We start from the raw sequence: 25,954 nt of genomic DNA on the forward strand, positions 1-25,954 counted from the left end.
TCTGTCCTTCGGCTCATTACAGAAGACCATCCAGGCAGAAAACCATATTTTTATTTTTAATGTTGCCTTTGCTATGTTTGTGTTGTATTTGTGCTGATAAATAAATAAAGGGAGACTAGGATAGATCTATTTCAAGCTATTTAGCTCTCATCAGCTAGCCATACCCTTACTGGGATTTGAACCTGGGCTGTATTACATATTAGGCAGGTATCTTAGCCAGTAAGCCACAGGCTCTCCTCCTTATCAGCTGAGCCAGGGAAATAGGTATGTATTTGTGTTACAATCCCAGTATGCCCAAATATGGGCATATATATATGTTGTATTTGTACTGATAAATAAATAAAGGGAGACTGGGATATATATATATGGAACATTTTGAAACCAACGCCTTAGACAAATCTGAACACAAACCCAAACTCTGGCTTAGATATGTTGATGACACTTTCGTGATTTGGCCACATGGAAAAGAAAAACTGGACAACTTCCTCACACATCTCAACAACCTACACCCCAAAATACAATTCACCATGGAAATAGAAGCAAACAACCAACTTCCCTTTCTGGATGTCCTAATCTACAAAAAACCCAATGGCTCCCTAGGACACACCATCTACCAGAAAAAAACACACACCAACCGCTACTTAAATGCACAATCCCATCACCACCCTGCACAGATCAACTCTGTAGCCAAGACCCTCATCTCCAGAACCAAACGCCTAGCCGACAAAGACCACCTGAAAACTGAATTACACAAACTCACAAATGTATTAATCTCCAATGGATTCCAAAGAAAAACAATCACCAACCTAATCCAAAAGGAAACTCCCCCAAAAAACCAAGACACAGAACAGGACATTGGCATCGCCCTCCTCCCTTACATCAAAGGCACCACAGATAAAATCAGCAAAATTCTCCACAAGCACAATATCAGGACAGCCTTCACCACTGATCAAAAAATAGCCAACATCTTAAGAAACCCCAAAGACAAAATCCAGCTAGAAAAACAAAGAGTCTACAAAATACCATGCAAAATCTGCCCAGCAATATACATAGGACAAACAAACAGGAGGGTAAATGTACGCATCACAGAACACAAGAACGCAGTAAGAAAAAAAGAAAAAACTTCCTCCCTTTTCCAGCACCTTAAAGCTACAGGACATGAAATCAACTTTGAAGGAGCCAGGTTAATCTCCAAAACAGAACACCTCCACAAGAGAATAATCATGGAAGCCATCGAAATAGAGAAACACCCCCACAGCATGAACAAACGTGATGATACCTCCCGCCTACCAAACATCTGGAAACCAGCCCTAGCCAACAAACGAGCCCCACCCACCACCCAAGCCGTTACAATACAAAACAACAATGCACACACAGCCTGCACCAATCAGCACCAATCTACCAATCATGATACAACCACACAACCAATCATTCCACTTACTGAAACAAAGCCAACACCCCATCCCCTCCCACCAAGACTTACAGAAAGATGGCAGCTCCGTTCCCATTTTAAGCCCACATTTTGAGCCCACGCTTGAAGATGGCAGGTGCGATCCTGCCGAAACGTTGCAAAGACAATCTCAACTTTACACGGGAAAAGACCCGAATACAACAAAACCAGCATATATATATGTATATATGTATATATGTATATATGTATATATGTATATATGTGTGTATATATATATATATATATATATATATATATATATATATGTATATGTATATGTATATGTATATGTATATGTATATGTATATGTATATGTATATGTATATGTATATGTATATGTATATGTATATGTATATGTATATGTATATGTATATGTATATGTATATATATATATATATGCTGGTCTTGTTATATTCAGGTCTTTTCCCGTGTAAGATTGAGATTGCCTTGGCAATGTTTCGGCGATGTTTCACTCACCATCTTCGGGCTGGGTTTTGGGCTTAAAGCGTGGTCGGAGCTGCCATCTTTCTATAAATCTTCGTGGGGGTGTTTGGAGTGCTGGCTTTGTTTCAGTAAGTGGAATGATTTGCTGTGTGGTTGCATCAGGATTGGTAGATTGGTGCTGGCTGTGGGTCCGTTGTTGTTTTGTGTTGTAACGGCCTGGGTGGTGGGTGGGGCTCATTTGTTTACCAGGGCTGGTTTCCAGATATCTGGTAGGCGGGAGATATCGTCCCATTTATTCATGTTGTGGGGGTGTTTCTCTATTTTGATAGCTTCCATAATTATTCTCTTGTTATTCTCTTGTTGAAGTGTTCAGTTTTTGGAGATTAACCTGGTTCCTTCAAAATTAATTTAATATCCTATAGCTTTAAGGTGCTGGAAAAGGGAGGAAGTTTTTTCTTTTTTTCTTACTGCGTTCTTGTGTTCTGTGATGCATGCATTTAGTCTCCTGTTCATTTGTCCTATGTATATTGGAGGGAAGATTTCCACAATTCTCCACAAACACAATATCAAGAGAGCCTTCAACACTGACCAAAAAATAGCCAACATCTTTAGAAACCCCAAAGACAAAATCCAGCTAGAAAACCAAGGATTCTACGAAATACCATGCAAAATCTGCCCTGCAACATACATAGGACGAACAAACAGGAGAATAAATGCACGCATCGCAGAACACAAGAACGCAGTAAAAAAAAAGACATTAAATTAATTTTGAAAGAACCAAATTAATCTCCAAAACTGAACACTTCAGCAAGAGAATAATTATGGAAGCTATCAAAATAGAGAAACACCCCCACAACATGAATAAATGTGATGATACCTCCTGCCTACCAGACATCTGGAAATGAGCCCTGGTAAACAAACAAGCCGCATCCACCACCCAGGCTGTTGCAACACAAAACAACAACGGACCCACAGCCAGCACCAATCAGCACCAATCTACCAATCATGATACAGCCACACGACCAATCATTCCACTTACTGAAACAAAGCCCGCACTCCACATACCCCCACCAAGATTTATAGAAAGACGGCAGCTCCGACCACACTTTAAGCCCAATATACATACATACATACATACATACATACATACATACATACCCACATACATACATACCCACATACATACATACATACATACATACATACATACATACATACATACCCATCAGAAAGATAATTATTCCAAAAGTAAAGTGAATAAAATCAAACTTTTCTGGGGGAGAGGGAAAGGTAAGAGAAACCAGTAAGAGAAAGGATGAAAATGGGCTAGATATGGAGGAGGCAGTATAGGAAAATAAATCCAATAAATACTTCCCTATGGGAAGTTATGTAACATTGTGTCTATTGCTCAATTTTTAAATCCCTTCCCTCTTGGTCACATAACCAGAATGGAGCAAATGGACCACCTCCTGAGCTTTTCAATGAATACACACACACAACACACATATTGCACAGATGCAGAGGAAAAATGGCAAATACACCTGTACATGTAGAATGCATATACAGTATATCCCCTTGGTAAGTCCATCATAAAGGTAAAGGTTTATCCTGTCCAATCATGACTGACTGAAGGGGGCAGTGCTCATCTCTGATACTCAGCTGAGGGAGCCTTCATTGACTGACAGCTGATTATGTCACAATGTGACCAGCATGAAAGTACAGAATGCAGTAACCTTCCGGTCAAAGCAGTACCTTTTTATCTACTCGCACTTGCATGCTTTCAAACTGCTAGATTAGCAGGAGCTGGGACGAGTAACGGGAATTCACTCTATCGTGCCATGCTCTGGTCTCAAACCTGGGCTTTCAGCTTTCCATCTGACAAGCTCAGTGTCTTAAGCTCTGAACCATCGCACCCCCTTAAGACTATCATACCCACACTCAAAAAGAGGCAGCACATGTTGACCCTAAGATTGGGCAAACAAATGCAACACTTTTATCACAAAGAATGAACTGCAGAGCCCACTGCCTGTTTCTCCTATCTTGTCATTCTTTCCCATGCAAAAGAACGCTGGAAAGAAATTATGTAAACAGGAATTGGAGGCTGTCTGTCCCTGTGACTGTCCATCAGCAGAATTACAAACCAGAATTGACCCAAACCCGGTGTGGTGGGAAAGCCAGAAAAGAAAAATCAAGCTTGAAAATGAGCCAGACTAAGTTAGTTGCTGCAGAGAGAGAAAAATCCAAAATAAAACTTTTCTAGTGCTGCTTTTTGGGACAGAGAATAAGTTTGAAAATTGAAATGTTGTTGGCTGCTTTGTTCTAAGCTCCGCCTTTTTCTTGGTCACATGACCCAGAATGGAGCTGCTTCCAGAAGCTGTGCTTCTATATTCCCTAACTTGTCATGTTAGAAAGGTGCTAGAAACTGATGGTTTGCCTGGCAACTTTTCTGCTTAATTTTAATTAATTAAAAGGATAATTAAAAAAACAATCAGGTGAACCAGAGAACTAAACTAGTATCAAGAGAAATGACATAGGGACTATTGGCCTCTATCAACACTTCATTTGCTGCCATTGGCATAATGAGTAGAGAAGTATAAACTCAACACACTGTCTAAACCAGTGACGTGCGGTGAGGTTTATGGCTGGTGAGGCTGGTGATGTCATCAGGAAGGCGGGATCGCGGAGTGCGAGCCACGGTCCCCTTCATGTTGACTCAGGAAGGCAGGGAATGGGACCACGTGTGCCTTTTCCCTTTTCCCTTTTTTTTTCTTTTCATGATGAGAGTGGTGAGGCTCTGCCTCCCATGCCTCCCCTGACTGCACGTGCCTGGTCTAAACCAACCTTCTCTGAGTTAAAAATGTTGTTCTTTCCAATATAAGTTCTCAATGCTGGCATAGTAACACTACCTGGGGATGGTGAAAGCCCAAGTAGCAGAGATTTTCTCTAAACCAGGGGTGTCCAAACTTGGGAACTTTAAGACTTGTGGACTTCAACTCCCAGAATTCCCCAGCCTGGCTGGGGAATTCTGGGAGTTGAAGTCCACAAGTCTTAAAATTCCCAAGTTTGGACACCCCTGCTCTAAACTTAACCATTTGTAACAACTTAAAATACAACTGAGAGACCTTTTCTGGATGCAGTTTTTGTCATCTCTGTAAACTTGTATCTATGAATATGTATACTATATTGTTTTGTTCTGTCCCAAAAGATAAATGGTTAGGAGGTTCAATATCTCTTTTCAAGAAATGTATTTCATTGAAGGAAGGAAGAAAGAATTCAGCTTTAGCTTAGGTAAATTTCCCCTTTAAAATAAAATTTATCTGTAAATATTAGTAAAACAATAAGTGCCGGATGGGATTTTAAAAAGAACAAGAATGAATTTTTTTTTAAGTTGGCCTTTCTTCCCCATTCCAGGTATTAGGTTTTATGCCTGATTATATATTTACATCTTTTGAATCTTATAAACATTTGATCACAGAGGAAGCAAGCAAGGAGAAAACCAAAGTTTTGATGCGGATACTGGAGATGCTATGTCAGATGTGTTCCCTCTCACCTACTTCTTGATTATTTGGTCTCTCAGATTCAGATCCCAAAGACAATGAAAATGCCTAACAGGTAAGTGTTTGTACTACAAAACAGATGCCCCCCCCGACTTTTGCATCGCTGTGCATTCATTTGTGCAACGTTGTCCTCTGATCTGCAGCCTTATGATGAACAACTATTACCATGAATCCAGATTCCCATTAAGGCTGAAAATAACTTTAAATAGGTCAAAGAGCGCCACTGCCTGATAAAAATGTTTTATCAGTCCCAGATCAGAGTCAGTAGCTTCGTAAGGAAAAGCTTGTTTACAAGGGAATGCAACATGGAGTAGATCCTTGGGGATCAATGACATCTCTCAAGTTTAATAAAACCACAGCACCGTCTTTCTTATTCATTCGCTCTACATTAGAAAGTCATGTTTTGGTGTAACAAAAGTCAATGGAATTATAAAGGACCATGTGGATAGCCAGTCACAAGAGTTAATTTAGATCTGATTTCCCTCCCAAACCTGGAGTGGCATCAGTGTATATGTATGTATATGTATATGTATATGTATATGTACATGTATATGTGTATATGTGTATATGCATATCAGTGTATAGGCTATACATGAATGGTGGCTAATTCGACATAGCTAACTGACTGCCTAAATTTTTGCAGGCACTAAAGATTTAACCATATCATAAATGTGGTTAATAATTCCAGCTTTGCTACTCGCAAACAGCTACAAACCTAAGAAGTTGCTGCTGTACTTTTTAAATGGCAGGGATTAAAAAAAAAATCACTGGGCTCCCAAAATAGGTACACTAGTTCTTATTTATTTCAATTAAATCTTGTTTCAGAGAGAGGGAGACAGAGAGACTCCCAGATAGGGAGACAGGCAACCCTTAGCCTATTTTGAAAAAGCAAAAGATCTCCCTACATTCCTAAGGATAAAACTTTATCCTTTTAATATTATCATTGTTCAGACAGGTATGGAAAAACAGGATAAATAATAAATGGACAGCTTTTGGTAAGAACCTGATGTATTGGACTACAACATCCATCACCCTTGGCCAACATATTTTTGAAAATTGTAGCTGAACACATCTAGAAAGCATCAATTTGGAAACAATTGTTTTCAAGGAGAAAATCCGCTTAATGTTGGGACTATTATAGATAGCATCACATTATTTATCCCTGGATCAGTCTTACAGAGAGCCAGGATATTATTTTGGCTGTTGACAACAAGTTTACCTTCTTTTCTCTAAATAATCTTGCTTTAAGTAAGCATTTATGTGGGTCGCTTCTTTTAATCCGGGAGTGGAAAATTTGTGACTTCCTACATACAGCTCCTCACATCCCTCACCGTTGAGGGATGTTATATAGGATGGGCTGTTGAGAGCTGTAATTCAGCAGCATCAGGAGATTCCCAGATTCCCCATCTTCACACGATGCCTTGTTAAGACTGTCACAGTTTGGTGAATGTAGCCACCCAGTAACTTTGTGTTAACTGTGTATGTTGAACACTGTAGATTTGGAAAGCAAGGATTTGCCCCTGCTAGTTATGTTTGTCCCATATGAGCTGGTTCTCAATCAGCAATTCAGAGGTGCTTTATAGCCCCCCCCCCAAACACTGTGTTCGCTCTCCTAACTCTAGAAGGGATTTTCAGAGTTCTTTGCACCCATCAGCCTATTCCAGGGTAGGATGATGGTACAGCTTTCTTCTAGTGCCACCTAGTTTAGTTAACCCAATTTGCAAATACTCGGTGAGATTGCAGCCTAGTTAAATTTCCTTTCTATCTACCTTGAAGATAGATTGAAATTGTAGCCTTGTTAAATTCCCTATCTATCTTCATTGATAGGGAGGCAAAAACAAGACTGGAGAAACCAGGTTTTTTTTACTACCACTCTCCAGGTCTCCTTGACCTGAGCTTTGATGACATTAAACACAGGATTAATTCAATCACTGAGATCAAAGGCAAGTATTCACTAAACATTTGGTCGTCTGAAGGTTGTGTCATTTTCTAATCCCAATAAATAAAGTGGTGGGATTTATTTGAATGGAACGTGTATATCACACATATGTATTTGCTTACACTTAAAAAGCAATATTAACTGGGGGGGGGGGTTATACATCTTTCTCATTTTCCCCCTCCTTTCTTTGTTGCACATGTGGGGGTGGGCAATTTTGAGATGAGGCAATAGCCCAAAAGCATGTTATTGATTTTTTTCATTTTTGCTCCAAATGGGAAATCTCAGGAGAGGGTAAAATGGGAGGAGGTTAAAAGGGGGGGAGAAGAGACAGAGAGAGTTAGATAACCTCTGCAATTTTATTGGCTGACTTACCTTGAAGCCTGTAAGTTTGAGCATGCCCATTGGATGGGCGTATAAAAGAAGGGGCAGTGAACGCATCGGTCTGTCTTCTCAGTGGAGCAGTTCATTGAAAGTATAGCTGCTACTAGCGGAGCGGAGCCCCACCACTAGCCCTGCCTCTGGAAACGAGATCCAAGCAAGAGACAGCAAAGCAAACTATCTAGCTATCTACGCTCGCTCGCACGCACGGACGCGACACGCACAAAGATAAAAAAAGGGACTCGCTAAACACCAAATAGAACTCAGAGAAATCAGCCAAGCCAGAGTCACCATGTCAAGAGCTGAGGATGAACGTTGCAGCAATCCAGGCTCGCTCCAAATCTCAACGCCAGAAGTTGAAAACAGCCTTGGCAGTTCAAAGGTAAGGGAGAAAAACAAACGCTCTTGGATCTCTCTCTTTTTCTTTCTCTTTCTTTCTTTCTTTCTCTCTCTCTCTCTCTCTCTCTCTCTCTCTCTCTCTCTCTCTCTCTCTCTCTCTCTCTCTCTCTCTCTCTCTCTTCCCCTCTTTCTTTCTTTCTTTCTTTCTTTCTTTCTTTCTTTCTTTCTTTCTTTCTTTCTTTCTTTCTTTCTCTCCCTCCCTCTCTCTCTCCCTCCCTCCCTCTCTCGTCTCAAGCTTTCGGAGAGGAGGCGAAGTGAGGGAGCTGGGTGTTGCGTCCAAGCGGCGTTTGGCGGGGGCGCTGGCCGACAGCGGCAGCATCAGAACGGCTCTCCCAAAGAGCGAGGGGGTCCGGGCGCTTAGGTCGTGCTGCGGGACTGGCTCCCTTTCGGCTTTGGTTGTCTGAGTTCAAGGAAGGACGCCGCCTGTAAAACGCAACAAAGCTGCTTAACTCCGTTCGGGCCAGAGAGAGTGAAGAGCGAAAGAGGAAAGTCTGGCTCTCCTTTGCAGAATTTCAGCTCTGCTTAAAAAAAAAAACAACCCAAATGATTAAGATCCTCCACTTGCCTCCTAAGAGGCTTCCTCTCTCTCTTTCTCCTTTCTTCGCGCTCCCCCCTTCTTCTTCATCATTTTTTGAAAGGGGGCCCCTACTTTCAGCCCTCTTCCTCCGAAAAATAAAATAAAAGCGGGCTTGTGTGTTTTGTTGGTTGTTTTTTTTTTTTTTGCACACCTTTTGTCAGTTCGTCTTCTGCTCCCCCGCGGTAAAGTCTGCGCGGAATTCTTTGCCGAACAGGATGGCGGCAGAAGCGATCGGCCGAGGGAGCGCCGGCTTCTTCAACCTGCTCCTGGCTTTGATTTTGATTTGATTTGATTTTTTTAATTTTAACGATGGTTATTTTCTGGCTCCTTTGCGGGGCAGAGCGGGCGAGGGAGGAGGGGGGGGGACCGGGAGAGAAAACTTTTTTTTTTTGGAGTACTTCGTTCTGCGATGCAGAGAAGTTGACACTAGAGGGACCCCGAGGGTTTGCTCAGAACAGGCTGTTTTTGAGTTTTGAGAGAGGATTGTGGCACTTTCCTGCTTTTTTTTTTTTTTTTTTTACAGTAGGAGAGCAAGCGGAGGGAGGTGGGCATGCTCCCGGCTTGTGTAGCAAAACTCCATTGTAGCAGAGAGGTTGTTTGAAAGTTCTTACCCAGAAAGAGGAAATGGTGTGTGTGTGTGTGTGAGAGAGAGAGTGAGATTCTAATAGAAAACAAAAGCCCCCGATGAATGAAATGCGTTGTAGACGTTCTGATCCGTAAAGGAAGGTTGGAGACCGGCTTCAGTCCGTGAACTTTAGAAGAGGAAGCGGTGGGCAGAAGTAGTAGACGACTTCTCCTTCGTGCCTTGAGATGCCTTTAAAGCAAAGCTAATAATAATACTAAAAAAAAAAAAATCCCAACAACAACGAGATTCTAGGTAGCCCGGGGATACTTCTGACTGCCGAAAGTATACCCCAAATAGCCGGTAGCTCTTGTGACATGTGCCGCGCGGTGGGAAGGCTGGAGCAGGAAATCCAAAGGTGTGCTTTGTTCTTGCCGCTAGGGGTTGAACTGCGAAAGAAGTGTAAGTGAAGTCGGTAAATGTCCGGTGCGCGATTCGGATACCTTGCTTGGTTTGCCTGCCCGTTTAAGGACACAAACAAGGTCACGTTCTCTTGGATTGAATGTTATGGAGGTTTTTTTAAAAAAAAACATATATTTGGTCTTATTTTTCTCTGCTTTCCTTAAGCTACTTGGAGAAGGAAAGCTTCTGCCTTGTTGCAAAGGACGCGTAGTTCTTGAGCTCTACTTGCTATTAAGCGCGCTTCAGTTTAGAGCACTCTATCGCGTGTTAGATCAATGAGGAGTGAAAACGGATCAAAACAGAGCAATAAGCCAAGGATTGAGTGAGAAGAAATGGCTGGCAGAGGGTCGCCTACTTTAGATGGCCTTATTTGGATAACTCTTATTACTATTATCGGTCTCCTGCTTTCTCTTCCAGTTGCTTTTCCCTAGAGGAATTCTTTGGAGAAGTTTTTTTAAAAAAAAGTTTTTAGCACCGGGCAGAGCCATAGGAATATGAAACACAGAAGGAAGCTGTGGTTTTCTACAGCTTTCTGTGTGTTTGAACCAGCTAGTCATAGATCAACACAGTTTCTAAGGCTCGATTTTTTTAAAAAAAACAACTAAAAAGACTGTTAGGCACCAGGGTAGCAGCATGAAAAGATGCTCGGGACATGAGAATGATGCTTTAAGCCTCCCAGCTGACACTTTTGAGCTATACAACATGTTACTGTTTATAACGCATATGGTGCTTTGCAAACAGCTAGTTTCTATGAAAAAAAACAGGAAAAGTTGCTTGCTGGAGGATGTGTGTCGTTTCTCCCCCCCCACCCCCTCCAGCTTTGGCACAAAAAGTTGTAGCGCAGAAAGAGCCGAGAGGGTTGCCATGCAAAGGGAAAGCAGTGAAAAGGGACTCCCCTTGCTGTTTGTTGGAGCCTTTATGGAAAGCTGTGCAGCTAAAGCCTTCACTTCTGGCAACCGAGTGGCGCTTTCCCGCTAATTTGCCTTTCAAGAGGGAAACTGTTTACCTGAGCAGTCTGTAGACAAGGTCATTCAATAGGAGAGTTGTCTTTCTCCTGGAGTAATCTTGATCTGCTGCAACCCAGGGAAATCTGCGAAACCTTTGGTATTGTTGAATTATGCAGCTAAATGCACACGGGTCCTGGATGGTTTAAAAGGGCTCCCCCCCCTTTCTTTCTTTCTGAGCCCATTTGGGAGGGGGTTCACTGCAGCAAGGGCATTGCCCGCTGCACGCTACTCTCCTGTTAAAATTCATAATGGCAGCTTAGGCTAGCTCATTTATCCCAGCAAGGTCATTTCAAAGCAAGTGCTACTTCATTAGCTGTATACAGGGAAGGAGGAGGTCCTGAAATAAGATGCTTTTAAACAAGCAGAGATAGCCAAGGGACTGTTTTGTTAAATGGAGCTGGAAGAATATGCTCCATATTACAAGGAAATGCAACAAACACAAATGTGGTTTTGGATGAAGTCTGTGTCCATTTCAGTCACCTTAATTCTCCCTGTAACTGAGTGATGTAATATTGTTGTCCATAGCTTTGAGTTACTTCAGGGCTTGGAAACAAAATGCAGAAGACAGTAAGAGAACAAGCTGTGAATTTGGGTAGATTAAAACTGATCAGTTCAGTTGGCTGAAGATATTTAGATTTCCTTTTGTGTGTTTTCTGCTAGATGTTTTTCAAAAGTGAAGCAAGTTTGTTTTATTATTATTTTTTAAAAAAGAAACTGTGAATAAAGTCCCACTTCTTTCTTTAAAAGACCTCCTGGAGTTGATCATCAAAGTTCAAGCAGTTTCTTATACTCCGATGGAATAAGTAAACAGGACCAACTCTCCCTTCTGCCCTTCCTTCTATCTTTTCTTTTTCCCCACTCTAAAGGCTTAACTGATACCAACCTCCTTTTGGAGTGGTTAAGGGAATTGAGTGAACGTAGACTCTATTTGTTACCAGGACAAAGGGCAAGAGAAAGAATGTCCCTTTCATTTAAGTTTCTTGGCTGTCTGGAAAACTTAGAAAATGAGCGTGAAAGCAAAGCAATGGCATTAAAGAGCAAAGAGGGATCTTTTTGCAGTCTTTCTACAGGGTGGGCTGGCTTGCTTCTGTGTGGGCAAGGTAAGAGAGCTAGGCAAATCCTTTTACTTGTATAAAGCCTTTTCATTGATGCACTCCAATTATGAGCACATTTTATTTATAGCTGGGATCTTGAATTAGTCTCGAAGAACTCACCTAAATTAATGGTTGCAGCACCCTCCCTGAAAGACAAACCAAATAGATCAGCTCCTGCATCAGATTTCTTCAACCTGGAAGCCCTTGAGATGTTGGGCAGCACGTACCCAAATTCACCTGCTAGGTGAACACTGAATTTTGGGGCAGGACCTACTTTCATCTGTTTTGTAGTAGGCTTTAGAGAACCCTTCAGAGCTCGGCTGAAATAAATCCTCCAAGCATTTAGCAGAACTGCTCCTTAATTGAAGAAATGTGAGCTCATTAGTATATGAGTTAGACATTGCTGTGTTTGATTGGTTTACGGCTACATATATTTGCATGAGGAAAAAAAGGTTTTCCCTTTTTTAGAAGATTCTCCGGCCTGTTTCACAATAGACACTACAGCAGCAATCCTAAATCAGTTTCTCCTGATTGGTCTTCTGCTTTTTGAGAGCGGGATTATACCATGCATTTTAATCTCATAAAGTTACAACGTGCTGGAAAGACTGCCTGGACAAGTCCCTCTAGTAATTTTTTGGCAATATTTTTAGAAGTGGTTGACTGCTGCCTCCTTCTTAGGGCTGAGCGGGGCACTGGCTCCAACTCACCCAGTTGGCTTAGTGCCAAAAGTGGGACTAAAACCCATAGACTTTTGGTTTTGAAGACTGGTGCTTTAACCACTAGACTAAACTGGCTCTCAGTTTGGATAGAATACTGGCTGATGGTTGAATTTCTGGGCTTGTGGGGGTGGGGGTGAGAAGACTGAGGGGGAGGGGAATGAAACAATTTTAACTGGAAAGTTGGAACAGAAGCACACCACACTAAAACATGTTGCTGCCTATTCCATGTATATATGTCTGGGTGAGATGGCAGAAGATAATGGGCTGTGAATCCTTAGCCAATCGTTCTATAAAAAACTGAGTGAAGGGACATATAGACTTATGGGTAGAGGTGGTAAACAGTGATTTGGAATACTTCATCCAGCCTCTGTCACATAAAACTCATTCTTCCCTTCCATTTTTCTCCCAGTAGGGTTGAGAAATTCTGTTCAGGGGATTACCTTCCAAAATTAGCTGGACAAACACGCATGGAGAAAGCCTCTACCTGCTGATTCAACCCCTGCTTTTAATTTTTTTATGCTTATGGGAATTGTCACAATTTGAACACTTTTGATCAGTCATGACCTAGAACAACTTATATGTGTGCTTGCTTTTCAAATGTGCAGGAATTTAATATCACTGGCAAGACTGTCCATTCTAGTTCCTCTGGAGGTGCCTGAAAATGTGCATGTCTATCAACCTTTAGTGGTGTTGAAAGGTCTAAACCCCAACAATTTAAAATGTATATTACATATCTACCTTCTCATGGGGCAAATAAATCCTCCCCATGCTCCTTTTCTTTTAATTGAATGGCTTAATCACATTAATATGAATAGATCATGTGTAGACCAAGTATAGACCATTTGATGTTCCAACCAAGTGACTTGCTTAGAGGAAGAATATTTCCTAAAGGTTATGCATTTGTTTTTTGACGCACTGAAGTTAAGGCATCTGTTCAATTTCCTAAAAAGCCCTATCTGCCATGCTGATCTTGGATGAACCTGGAAAATAACCTGTTTAGGTTTAGTTCCATCTTACAATAACTCCTTAGTTTTCCAAAGTGCCAGAAGAGCATATGCCGAAAGGAAAATATGGACTTGAAATCAATATCTTGATGGGACCATGTAACAACTTCCTCAGCAAAATATTTGAAGGATATCACATTAAGAAAACTGTTTTTCACTTCTGTGGCATAGTATGAGCTGACTACAAATAGGCCCCTTGGTAGCATTGATTGCTAAACCTCCTGCTAAGGCTCTCTTATCTCTACTATTACATTGTCTTAACTTCAGTGGAGTAAAGATGCCAGTTTGGTTGTTTGTTTGCAGAAGATTCATCTGGGGGAGAAAAAGAGGAATTCAGAACCAAGCAATTAAAAGGTCTCCTTTTTTGGACTTATTTCCTATTACATTGACCTCTGATGATAATTGAGAGGGGGTAGACCGAAGGTAAGGAGTAGCATTTTTAAGTGGAGATGAGCTCACAGAATAAAAAGTAGAGTGTGAATTGGATTCCAGAGGCATCCTTAGGAGGCTGGATATCCACTATGCTTCAGAACAGTTATATTATTTTACCAGCAGATGTAAATTGAAATAGGTCTTTCCTTATTATTTCATTTAAGGGGAGGCAGCTTGGTATTCTACAGTGTTTGTAAAGAGGAGCCATATATCAAAACTGTGATAAATAAGTAAAGAAACAAATGATGTTATCAAATAACAAGAAAAAATATTTATATGTGCTAACTGTCAACGTTTTAAAAATGAAAAAAATGAGAGTAAATTTTCTAACATAGACCTGGAAGAATATCTCATACACATTGCTGAAAATAGTGTCCTAAAACTATCTAACGTCTGATCCAAAGTTTGGGTAGGCAATTGCAGCGTAAGACTGGGTTGGGATTAGTGATGGCTGTGCTTTCTGGCTGCCATTGTTAAAAATACCATAGGTTTCCTCTTGAAAGGAAAGGAGGAGCTCAAGAAAAATAGAATTGGTTGTGAGGACTGTAGTAGCAGTATTGAAGAGCTTTAATTTGGAGTTGCCTCTTTCCTCACTGATCCGTTTTCATTTCACGAGTCAGAAGAAGGTCTGTGTGATTATCTCTCCCGAGCAGTGCCAACATTCTGCTATAATGGGGCATCTACCTGTACATTGCTGGCAAAGCAATATGTGCCACATCACCTCTTGTTTGAATAACCCTTATAGGTAGGTGAGAAGAGTGGGGTTTTTTGGGAGAGATGGAGTAACAGATCTCGCAAGGGGAGGTGGCTAAGTAACTATCAACTTTGGACCCAGGAGATAGATTTCCCAGATTTGAGTCCTCCTGGAAAAATGAAGTGTGTGTGTATACACGGACACACATAGATTTTGTCAAATATCAAAATTAAGCAATCTTTTATGAGAAATGAACAGGTACAGGGTCGATGACAAAGTAGTTAAGCTAAATTTTGAGTCTTGCCCAGGAGGCAAAAGTTAATAAAGGCTGGGCTTCCTGCTTGACCAGAAACTTTACCCAGCACATGTTGTATATTTAGCAGTCCAAATATCTATATGCATATGTGGTCAAATAGGCAAGTGCATAGGTAGCTGAGCAGTCATGTTTGTGATCTTTTCACAGCTTTTGATAATGCATCATTTGATGCTAAGGAGCATCACTGATTACTACCAGCTTACTAGATTCTTTGGACATACCTGATTGACTTTGAGCCTGTTTGCAGCTTGAATAAGAAAACACAAGATAATCTTAGAAGCTATGTATCCAATGAGCATTTCCTTTAATGTGCAGGTAAAGCAGCCTTTACCTGCACATACAGTATTAGTTCTTCAAAAGCAGGTGAAGATGGATGTATTTATGGTACCATTGAATTTTGTTCTATGGGGCAAATTTGGAAGACGTGGCTTAATCAGAGAAATGTTGCAAAGGGAGAGAAATAAATCTGCCTTGCTCCCCCTCTTCTTTCTTTCCCTTGGTTTATAGCTCAAACATCCTCCATTTAGCAATGCAATAAGCTTAGAAAAACAACACAGGTAGATTGTGACTTTCCTGTCTTGTATTTGGTTCTAAACCAATGGAAGAAAATAAATTGAATCTATACTAATCAATATTCTCCCCCCCCCTCTCTCTCACACACACACAAACACAAACACACGAATTGATCCTAGAAAGGGAAAATTAATATTATAATATGGGAAAGCAACATCAAAATGCTGAACATGTCTTTATCATCTCTTTCTTGCTTGCTGTTTAGACTGGTTTGCTATTCAGTTGTTCACCTGGCCAAAACTCTCTAATAATGCAAGGAGTTAATGATTTTTTAAATTGTGAACTAATCCTAATGGAACTTTTAACTACAGAAACAAGCAGGAAGACTGTCCCTTGAGTTGATGGTAAATAGGATTCGCTCTATCCCCTTCCCTTTTTGTTTCATTTTAGAATATAAACCTGGATATTCGGGGAAAAATATTTAACTGGAATATTCTGAAATAATCCTTGGTTTGAATCCAAATTGGACAATTTGTTTTAAGTAAGAATACAAAGTATATTATCACAATTGCTGCACTGTCTCTGCCTAGTATAGCAAGTGCTTCCCCCTCCCTCCCACTATGTCTGAATATAGTGGGACACTATATGTTAAGTCGTTGCTTTAAGAAGTCAAGTTGCTTCTCCCACTAGAAAAGTGTTTCTCAACTTTTATAATGTGTGTGAACTTGAACTCCCAGAATTCCTCAGCCATCATGCTTGCTGGGGAATTCTGGGAGTTGAAGTCCACACATTTTAGAGGCGTCAAGGCTGAGGAACGTTGCGCTGGAGACTTAACATACCATAAGTTACTGGAAAGCTAGTAATCCAGGATAGGTAGAATGGATTAATGGATAGAAAGCTGGCCTTACACTCTGCCGAGGGTCACATTAGAAAACTTGAGACTAAGCCAGGAATAGATTGGACTAGATCACTGTGGGATTTCATCCAACTCAACGAAAGGTCATCCCATCTGCGTGATGTAGTTCTGATGTAGTAGTTAGAGTGCTGGTATGTTTTCTTTTAAAACAATAATGCTAGTCTGATTTAAAGCTGTCCAGAAATGCTATTTAGATGCAGAGCCACAGCACTTCAGCAATTAGCAGATTCACCAATTCTCCTTTTGTACAGTGATGCATTCTTGTAAAATGCAGAGGAAATCTTCCTTATTCTTTCACGTGTGGCAGGTCTTTTCTGAAATGACATTTGCCAGTTTCATTTATAAGTTTCAACAAAATATGCTTTGAATGATTGTGGTTAGGTTTTGAAACTAAAAATTAATCACCATAGGATTGTTGATACTTTTCATCTGGGGCAGAGAAACTTCTTTTCACACAAATGCCAACTCATGACTATACCTGGGCTCAGGAAGGAACCAGAGGCCTGCCGTTTTTCTTTCTTGATCACTTCATCTTCCATAGAAATACAGGCAGCTGTTTCCATCTTTGCTGACCTACATCTGGGTTTGGACCTCTAAAACAGAAACATAATGAAACTGGCTTAGTATTTTGATTTCTATTAATTGAAGCTGCTGCAGGGAGAAGCTGTGTTTTGCCTGCTTTTTTTTTAGTGTGTGTTATGGTATTCAGAACATACATTGCAAAGAAAATGTTTCTTTATGCTTATAGATTTCTATAAAGATTAATTTTTATTGTCCAAGCACTGTGTTTGGTGTACTTGACCCATGTCTGGTTTGCTATGATCATAGACAAATGATAGACAATGATTGTGGAAGTACTCTAAATCAGGGGTTTCCAACTTTGGCAACTTTAAGACTTGTGGACTTCAGCAAAGTTGGCTGAAGGACTATGGGAGTTGAAGTCTTAAAGTTGCCAAGGTTGGAGACCCCTGCTCTAAACCCTGGTAGTTTAGAGGTCACTTATAGGAACAGTTTTTAACATGATGGATTTTTCTCTTTCACGTACAGAAGATGTGCATCTCCCGGCGAATATTGCTGCTTGTGCTTACCTTCCTGGCATATACGATTGATTCGGTCTCTGCATACAGTCCTGCCGAAACTCTTTGTGGTGGAGAGCTGGTGGACACACTACAGTTTGTCTGTGGGGAGAGAGGCTTTTATTTCAGTAAGTATGAGGGCAGGGGAAGTGAAACGAGCTCACCTTGGAAAAGTGCCAATATATCCACCTATAACAATACACGGTGTTTTGGAAGTTATATATGAAGCACTATCTTAGGCCTCACTTTAGCTGTACACACGATGCTAGCTTTTGTGTATTGCTGGTGGGTGGGTGGGGCTGAACAATCCATGTAATCTGGTAGATGTGATTAAACTCCAGTTCCTATGAAGATCCAGCGATGAGAAAAGTAAAATATTGGATGTACTACTGTGGTCTAAAACTTCTTCTGTATCTGAGTAATATCAGATTGTTTGGTTGAAAATCTTGTATTCTACATCTGCATGATCATACAATCACAAAATGCAGATAGTTCTTTGTTCCTCTTATAGAATTTGATTTGTGTTCGGTCAGAATTAAGTAAGCACACTTTAGGACTGCAGTCTTTTATCCACTTACTGGCCAACCAACACCTTTAACTTCATTCAGACATGCTCCAAGGTAGTCATGAATAAGATTGCACTGAAAGTCCCTCTCAGACCTTCCCAATACGGCTGTTGACAATACTATAACTAAATAATACCCATTAATAAGTAAGAAACCATCCATAGTGGTATTATCAGAAGCAATACTATGAAACATAAAATTCTCATTAATTATTAGGCCTAATCTAATTTCATTTGTATCTAGAATGGTGCTTTGGGGAATGGGAACTAACTAGGATTTGGAAGTTTTGCTTTCAGTAGATCTAGATGTTCATGTAAGTAAAATTCTGCCCACTGTGTCCCAAAGGCTTCAGCGTAAAGAAAAAAAAATACGACTATTAGTCTTGTTATGAAAGAAAAAATCTAGCAAAATTTTAAATCTTTAAGAGAGAATTCATTACTTGGATTGTGTAAATCCCTAAAAATCTTAACATTTTGATTTATATTACTAGTGCAGTATCCTGGTGGATTGTTGTATGGGTTCAATCCATAGACAATGGTTACAATGCATGGGGACATTGTAATTTAATTGTTAGCATAATACTTGCTGAAATACTTTTAAAAATGCCAGTCATCTTGCCTTTCACTCACTCACTCACTCACTCACTCACTCACTCACTCACTCACTCATTTTATGTCCCTGATATACTTTAAAATAGGCCTGTGTTTTAATTTTTCATCAAGGAAATTCATGCTTCTTTGATCGGCAGGGCAGAATTCTAAACTTTTTGCCAAGAATTTATTTACGCCTGTGTTATGTCACCCTTCTCCAACGAGATATTCCTTCCAGGCATGTTGGGATTACATCACCCAGAATTCTCAGCCAGTGTGAACATGGCTCACATTGGCTGTGAGTCCTGGGAAATATAATCCCCAAAATCTGGACAGAATCAAATTGGGGGCGATTATTCTTCAAATCATCCGTCACATTGTGTCTGGCAACTAGAGATGTCCTGCTCCCTGCTTCCCATATTGTAGGTGGTCTGAATCCTCTTCTGAAAACACTTTTAAAGGGAAGTTGCTTCTTAGTCTCTTTAATCTACAGCTCTGTCCAAAACCACCAAAGGTCAAGACCCCAGCTGGGGCAATTCATCATCACCCTATTGAAGTCAGACCCTTAAGCTTTACTTCTCTTTTTAGATTCTCGGATGGGGGTTGGGAAGGCTGGCAGTAGTTCTGAAGAAGGGATGTTGAGCTAAAAATACTCCTTAGGAAGTAGTTAATCAGCAACATGCCCAATAAATGTCTTTTCTAAGCATTCCTGGCAGAAGAGGAAGAAGAAGAGGAAGGTGGCATTAAGGGAGGTCTAATAATAACAGTTGGGTTTTCTTATACTAGTATCAGCAAAGGACACAAGATGGGATGTTTAAAGGTAGGCACATGACCTAGTGGCCAATATTTGGGAGGTCTGATTCCAGCTCTTGGGGGATTTTTGAATCGAAGCAAAAAAAGGAGTCAGTCTGACATAGGTAAATGAAGCTTGAATCTCTGTGTGAATCAGGAAGAGATGAAGGGGGGGGGGAGAGCTGAGCGAGAGTCCAGGCATCTGACTTCTGTAAACAAGGGCTCCTGTTTCTTCTTTTCTAACAGCTGATAAGAACTTAGCTCTTTCCAGCCACTTATGCTGACAAAGCACATTCTCTCCTTTCTCTCTCTCTCTTCTCTGCATCCCTCAGAATAATACTAGGAAAAATAAGGGGGTGGGTAGTGGTGGAAGGGAAGCTATTTGGGGGGAGGGGCTTGGAACAATGGATGCTGCTGCCCAGCCACTCGACAAAGGCCCTCTTGTTGGTGCCCACATTCCTTTGTCAGGAGAAAAGAGGATTGTTTACACCCAAAGTGTTCTTACGCTTGATTTGGTGCTTGATTGATCTGATGGAAGGGGTACTCAGGAGAGTGTGTACGACGGAGGCACAAGCGGTGGAATATTTTTGTGTTATTCAGAAGAATGGCACACGAGGCCCCGAACAGAAGCACATGAATATTCCCTCTTATCCCTCACACATATTCTCCGGGATGCACAAGTGCATCTGAACTCTGACCCCAGGCTTAGCCACCAATATTTAGCATCCTTGCCATTTCTGTTGAGGAAAAGAGAGAAAGAATGAAAAGCTAAATTGGGAAGGGGAACAAAGACAGAAAAAGGAAGGACCTAAATTGAGGAGAGGAACTCTCTATCAGTGTCAAGCCACAGCAGCCACGTGTCTTGTCTTTTTTGCTGGAGCTGTATTTGTTGATGAACGTGATCCTTGGCCCTTCACCTGAGATGATGCTCAGAGGATAACAAAGCATCAGGGTGTTTATTTATTAGACCCTGATACATAAACATGAGACGTATTCTTAGCTCTGATTCTCAGCAGTATCTAGTTAGGGGGCTACTTGTGAGGAGATCCATGATGTTTCTTCAAAAGTAAAAAAAAAATTGTCATTGTGCAACAGGAACTTGCAAAAAGCAATGTTTGTGCAAATCCTAAAGGCAGCAATGTATTTAATCAGTATTCTAGTACATATCAGGAGACAACTAGAAGATTCTGGTTAAGATGTTATGATGACCATTCTCTTCTTTGTTTTGGTTACTATCTCCAATATAGTGATGACATTAATGGACCGGTGTGAAGATTGACAGCTAGTTCTTTATGTATTTGAAGTTATATATATTATACATATATAATATTATACATATATGCTACTACTACTAAAACATATTAAATAATGGTGGTTGGTCTGGGTAAAATTTCTTTGGCAGTTTACCTTTTGTTAGCAACAAGATCTCACAGTTTGCCTATGAAGGCATCTCTCAGCATTCTGGAACAGAAACAGCTCTCAGCTGAGCATTTGTTCCTGTTTTTAAATAGAATTGCATTTTCTTTCAAGGGGAGTATCATATAATTTAGAACATAGGGATTTTTTTTTTTACTTTTTAGAAAAACATCACGCATCAGATTGCCAGCTGTATTGAAGGGGATAGTGAAAGCTGTCCAGTTGCTAACAAAATAGTGTATACTTGGGAAGTAACTTGGCAAGAGAAAATCACAGATGAGTAAAGGAGTTTATTTTCATCATAAAAAGATAGAGCTCTCACTAACAGAAAGCAGATTGGCATTTCATACATTTTTCTCCTGGATTATGTATCCCAAGCCTTGTTTTGATTATTCACATTTAAATAAACTTGCTTTTCAATTACTGAGTTCAGTGAAGCTTACTTCAGCTTAAATTTATTAAAATCCCATTCTCAAACTACAGTTCTCAGTTAAGATCTTTCTGGATGTCATATTTAAAGTAACTTCCATGAAACTTTTTTGTTCTGCCCTTGTAACGCATACAGTAGTGGCTTGAAAATTGACCAGACCAAAACAATGGGGTCAGAGAACAAAAATAGGGATAATAAATGACAGAAACTTTGCCTCTTCATTGATGCCTGTGTTGTATTTGTTTGAAGGAACTGTTTAGAATAAAATCTCTCCAGCACCTATCACCCAGATTAACAGGAAGCAACATCAGATAAACAATCAGGGAAGAAACAATGCCCTAATCTAGAATGATCAAGAAGGGGATGAGGCATTACATATACAGTCAGCAATCCCACTTTCTTTTGTACTGATCATCTTATTTAGCATGGTGATGAAATGTCTGTAAGAAAATAACTAATTTCAACCTGAACTATGCATATTATCATATATAAAATATTTAAGGTAGAGCTAAATATCTCCTTTCAAATAATTTGATGAGAGATAAATTAGCATAAAACAAATGGAGTTGCCATTAGCATGGAATTATTTGGGTTTTTAAAAATCTAAACTAGTCTTGTGCTAACAAGTGAAATAGAATTTATTGTATACCAGCTCCAACTGAGTTTGTTCTATTCTTCCCCAACCCAAGTTATGGGTTGCAAATAATTTGCATCATTAGCTGACTGGGCTAGATGAAAATAATAGCGCAATGGGCACAGGTTGTAATTGAAGAATTGCAAATGTCCTTAAATTTAAGGACATTTGGACTACTTGGTTTGCTGAGTTGCAAATTGTATAAACCAACAGCAACTTGCTTCATTTCTGCAGTCCTGCTACCTTACCATCAAATGTGGAATTTGCAAAGCTCTCAATGGATTATGTGGGTGCTGCTGATTTTAAAAGAAAAAGACAAAACATATTGATCCATCGTCAATCTTAAATACTTAAATGTGTGGGATCACTCATTTTTAATTGACCTTTTGTGTCAACAGGTAGGCCTGTGGGTAGAAACAGAGGAAGACTCAATCGTGGCATTGTGGAGGAGTGTTGCTTCCGGAGTTGTGACCTGAATCTTTTGGAAACTTACTGCGCAAAATCTGTCAAATCGGAGCGGGACCTCTCTTCATCTCTTGTGGTTTTACCAGCAATAAACAAGGTTGGTGGAGATCCTATCTGAGTAATCAGATACATTTTTGAAAGGAAAAAAAATCCCATGGGACCACAGAACCCTTATCTTCAGTATTTGCTGCTTTTGCAAGTACAGCAGAATGATATTATCTGTATACAGATAGCATCTTCTCCCTAAGCAACTATTTCTTAAAAGAGAGTTCAGAGATGGGGGTGGTTAGGGAAAAATGACAATGAATGGTAAAGTACAATATATCCACTGCTTGTCAAAAAAAAAGGAAGTTGTTGTGAAGCCAGTTCAAGTACCTATTTGCTTGGCAGAATATTGCAGGATATTGAGTACCATGCTCAAAGTAAATTGGGCATGTTGATAATAGAAACCCATGCATACTTATTTAAAAGGGAGCCTCATACAACAAGGTGTCAATAAGCACACCAGCAGAGTTGCATTGCCAGGATAACATCAGGCAGGTATGGGAGACTTTTGTTAAGCAATCTTGTAAATGTGACCTACGACAAAGTTTCTTAGCACGAAGTGCCAGCTAATCAGCTGTACCGTCTTCCAAGAAGCCTGGTTCCATCTCTCTTCTGCACAAGGTTGACTTTATTTACCATACTTCTTCTCACAATACCGTTTCCCTGAAAATAAAACCTCTCTGGATAATAAGCCCAATTGGGCTTTTGAGCGCATGCGCTAAAATAAGCCCTCCCTGAAAATTTTGCAACACAGCAGCAGCCATGAGGTGACCACACTCGCCACCTCCTGCTCCTCAATAATAATAAGACCTCCCCAAAAATAAGACCAAGCACTTATTTCGGGGGGGGGGTCAAAAGAAAATAAGATGCTGTCTTATTTTCAGAGAAACATGATAGTGTTCCATAGGTACCGAGCATGCTCAGTTCTCAGTAGGCTGTTTTGGTGAAGCTGTCACCTTTCAGGGATGTCTATAGAGGAGAATCAGAAAAGTCAAGTTGGAGACCCTGACACAAACCTTTTGCTGACACAGTCTCCAACATATTGCACATCTGGTGAATATATGTGGCCTTTGATAACACAACCACAGCTACCATCTTGACCTTTTGACCTCCTCCTGGAGTTGCTCCTTTTACTTTTAGCTTTTTCCCTGCTGACTTCTGTTTTTATGACGAAATGTAGGGTTCTTCCTGTTTTGACAAGCTAGCTCCTATTTGCAATCGCCATTCTGCTTTTGCAGAACAAAACTCCCTACATGGAGAATGAGTATATATATACACACACACACATTGTCTGAATATGTCCAAAAGGTATGAGACTGAGGAAAACTAATGAATGAAATATTCAACATAGCTAATCCTCAGTTACTTAATGTCCCATTTAGCAACTGTTCAAAGATATGATGGTGTAAATATATATATATATATATATATATATATATATATATATATATATATATATATATATATATATATATATATATATATATATATATATATATATATATATATTTGTGATGGATCGTTATATTTATGACCATTGCAGAGTCCCATACGGTGTGGTTCTTATTTTCTTTTGACCCCTGAAATAAGCACTTGGCCTTATTTTTGGGAACGTCTTATCATTTTTGAGGTGCAGGAGATAGAGAGCATGGTCACCTCATGGCTGCTGCTTTGTTGCAATATTTTCATGGAAGGCTTATTTTGGGGAGAGAGCTTATTTTAGCACATGTGCTCAAAAGTCTAATTGGGCTTATTATCCAGGGAGGTCTTATTTTCAGGGAAACAAGGTAGTCATATGATCACTATTCAGGGGCTTTGCAACCAGTAGATATGCATGACTGCCATAACATCCTGCAGTCACATTATCATCATTTGTGAACTTTGCAACTGACTTCTGACAACCAGAAGTAACAGAGAAATCACAAGTCACAACTGAAGGGCGAGTAAGCCCATCACAATCACATGATTTTCCATTTAGCAGCTGCATCGCTTAACAACAGACTTGCCCATTTCCAATTGTGGTCACTAAGCAAGAACAATAATCTTGTATGCTGCCTGACTTTCAGCAACTATAGCATATGCAGTTGATTTGACTCAAAGATGTGATACAATGAATGTGAATAAACTCTCCAATTTTATTGGATGCTCTTGGATACCTGTGGCATAAAACTTTCCCAGTGTTTTCAAGAGACAAAAGCACAAAGGAAGGGAGATCTGAAGGAAAGTAATTCCAAGTGTCAATTTTGCCCCAGATGAATGCATTCTCTGCTGTTTCAGTTCTGTCTGCTGACCCATGTGACATCATAGCCCAGTGACAGTCTGTATCCTACAACTTCATCATGGCAAGCCATAAATTGATCTTCCTTTGCTCTTCTCTCTCCGTTTCTCTCAGGATATCTTCCAAAAGCCTCCCCATGGCAAGTACTCAAAATACGACATTTGGCAGAAGAAGAGTTCGCAGCGCCCTCAGCGGGGGCTTCCCAATGTCCTCCGTGCCCGCAGGTATCGATGGCAGACTGAAGGGCTGCAGGAGTCTGAGGAATCCAAGAACCATCGCTCGTTGGTCGTCCTGCCGACACAGACACCTCTGCCTGTGCACACCACCTCAGAAACGACAGGCGGCCAGAAGTGAACTGTGCTGAACTGTTTGCAAAAGTGACTATTATTATTTTTTTCCCAGTCTCATGGGAGGTGTTTTCAAGGTCTGGCCCCAGCCTTTTCTCTTGCAGACCAAGGTGGAGGGGAGAGAGCAAATGTCCTTTCACACCAAGGAACAACAGAAAAAGGGGCACGGGAACACCAAACGAATGAGATTATGACATCAGTGGTAGCAGCAACATTTTTGTGGCATTGTCTTTATAATTTTTTTTTTAATCTATTGGTTGGCTTTGTACTTTCCTACCCAGTATTTTCAGCTTGAACCTAACAGGGACAGCTAAGGCACTTGAACTATATAATAACAGACTTGCCTTTCAGTCCATATACTAACCAATGAAGACAGAGCAAGAGAAGATCATGGTATTAAAAGAAGGCCAAATTCTATATTTCAACTGACAGTAAAAAGAAAAAAAGAAGGGAAACAAAATCTGAGGTTTTAAAGGTTGGCCTAGCCTTTACCCCATTTTATTGTTTTATAAGTCACAATTGATACATTTGAGGGGGGAATTTTTTTTTTTGCACATTTTAAAAGCTAGAAAAGAAATGATGAGGCCCACTACCTTTTTTCTTTTAAAATAAATTACACAGTTCAAAATGTACTTGCACCTTTAAAAAAAAAATCACAGATGAAGTGAAAGAGTTGGGGTGAACGTAAGTTCGCTCTAATGGCGGAGGCGTCAGCATTGCACATTTGCCACAGATTTAGTTGAATTATATGAAATATATATTATATATAACTTTTTGTTTTTTTGGCAGAAAAGCACTATTTTTAATGGGACCATTTTGTGTGTGTCTAGTAACTGAAGAGGGATTGTAATG

At 40.2% G+C, this 25,954-nt stretch overlaps 1 protein-coding gene across 1 annotated transcript; it reads left to right on the top strand.

Annotated features, from left to right (window-relative positions):
* Positions 1 to 7,816: 7,816 nt before the first annotated feature.
* IGF2 (insulin like growth factor 2) lies at positions 7,817 to 25,702 on the top strand. Its single transcript, XM_081935469.1, has 4 exons — positions 7,817 to 8,150; positions 17,511 to 17,667; positions 22,366 to 22,529; positions 24,870 to 25,702. Exons 1-4 carry the CDS (start codon positions 8,061 to 8,063, stop codon positions 25,107 to 25,109), a joined length of 651 nt encoding a protein of 216 aa, XP_081791595.1. The 5' UTR covers positions 7,817 to 8,060; the 3' UTR covers positions 25,110 to 25,702.
* The last annotated feature ends 252 nt before the right edge of the window (positions 25,703 to 25,954 follow it).

This window comes from Natrix helvetica (assembly GCF_964273705.1).
Source record: "Natrix helvetica genome assembly, chromosome: 1".
Classification (NCBI taxonomy): Eukaryota; Metazoa; Chordata; class Lepidosauria; order Squamata; family Natricidae; genus Natrix; species Natrix helvetica.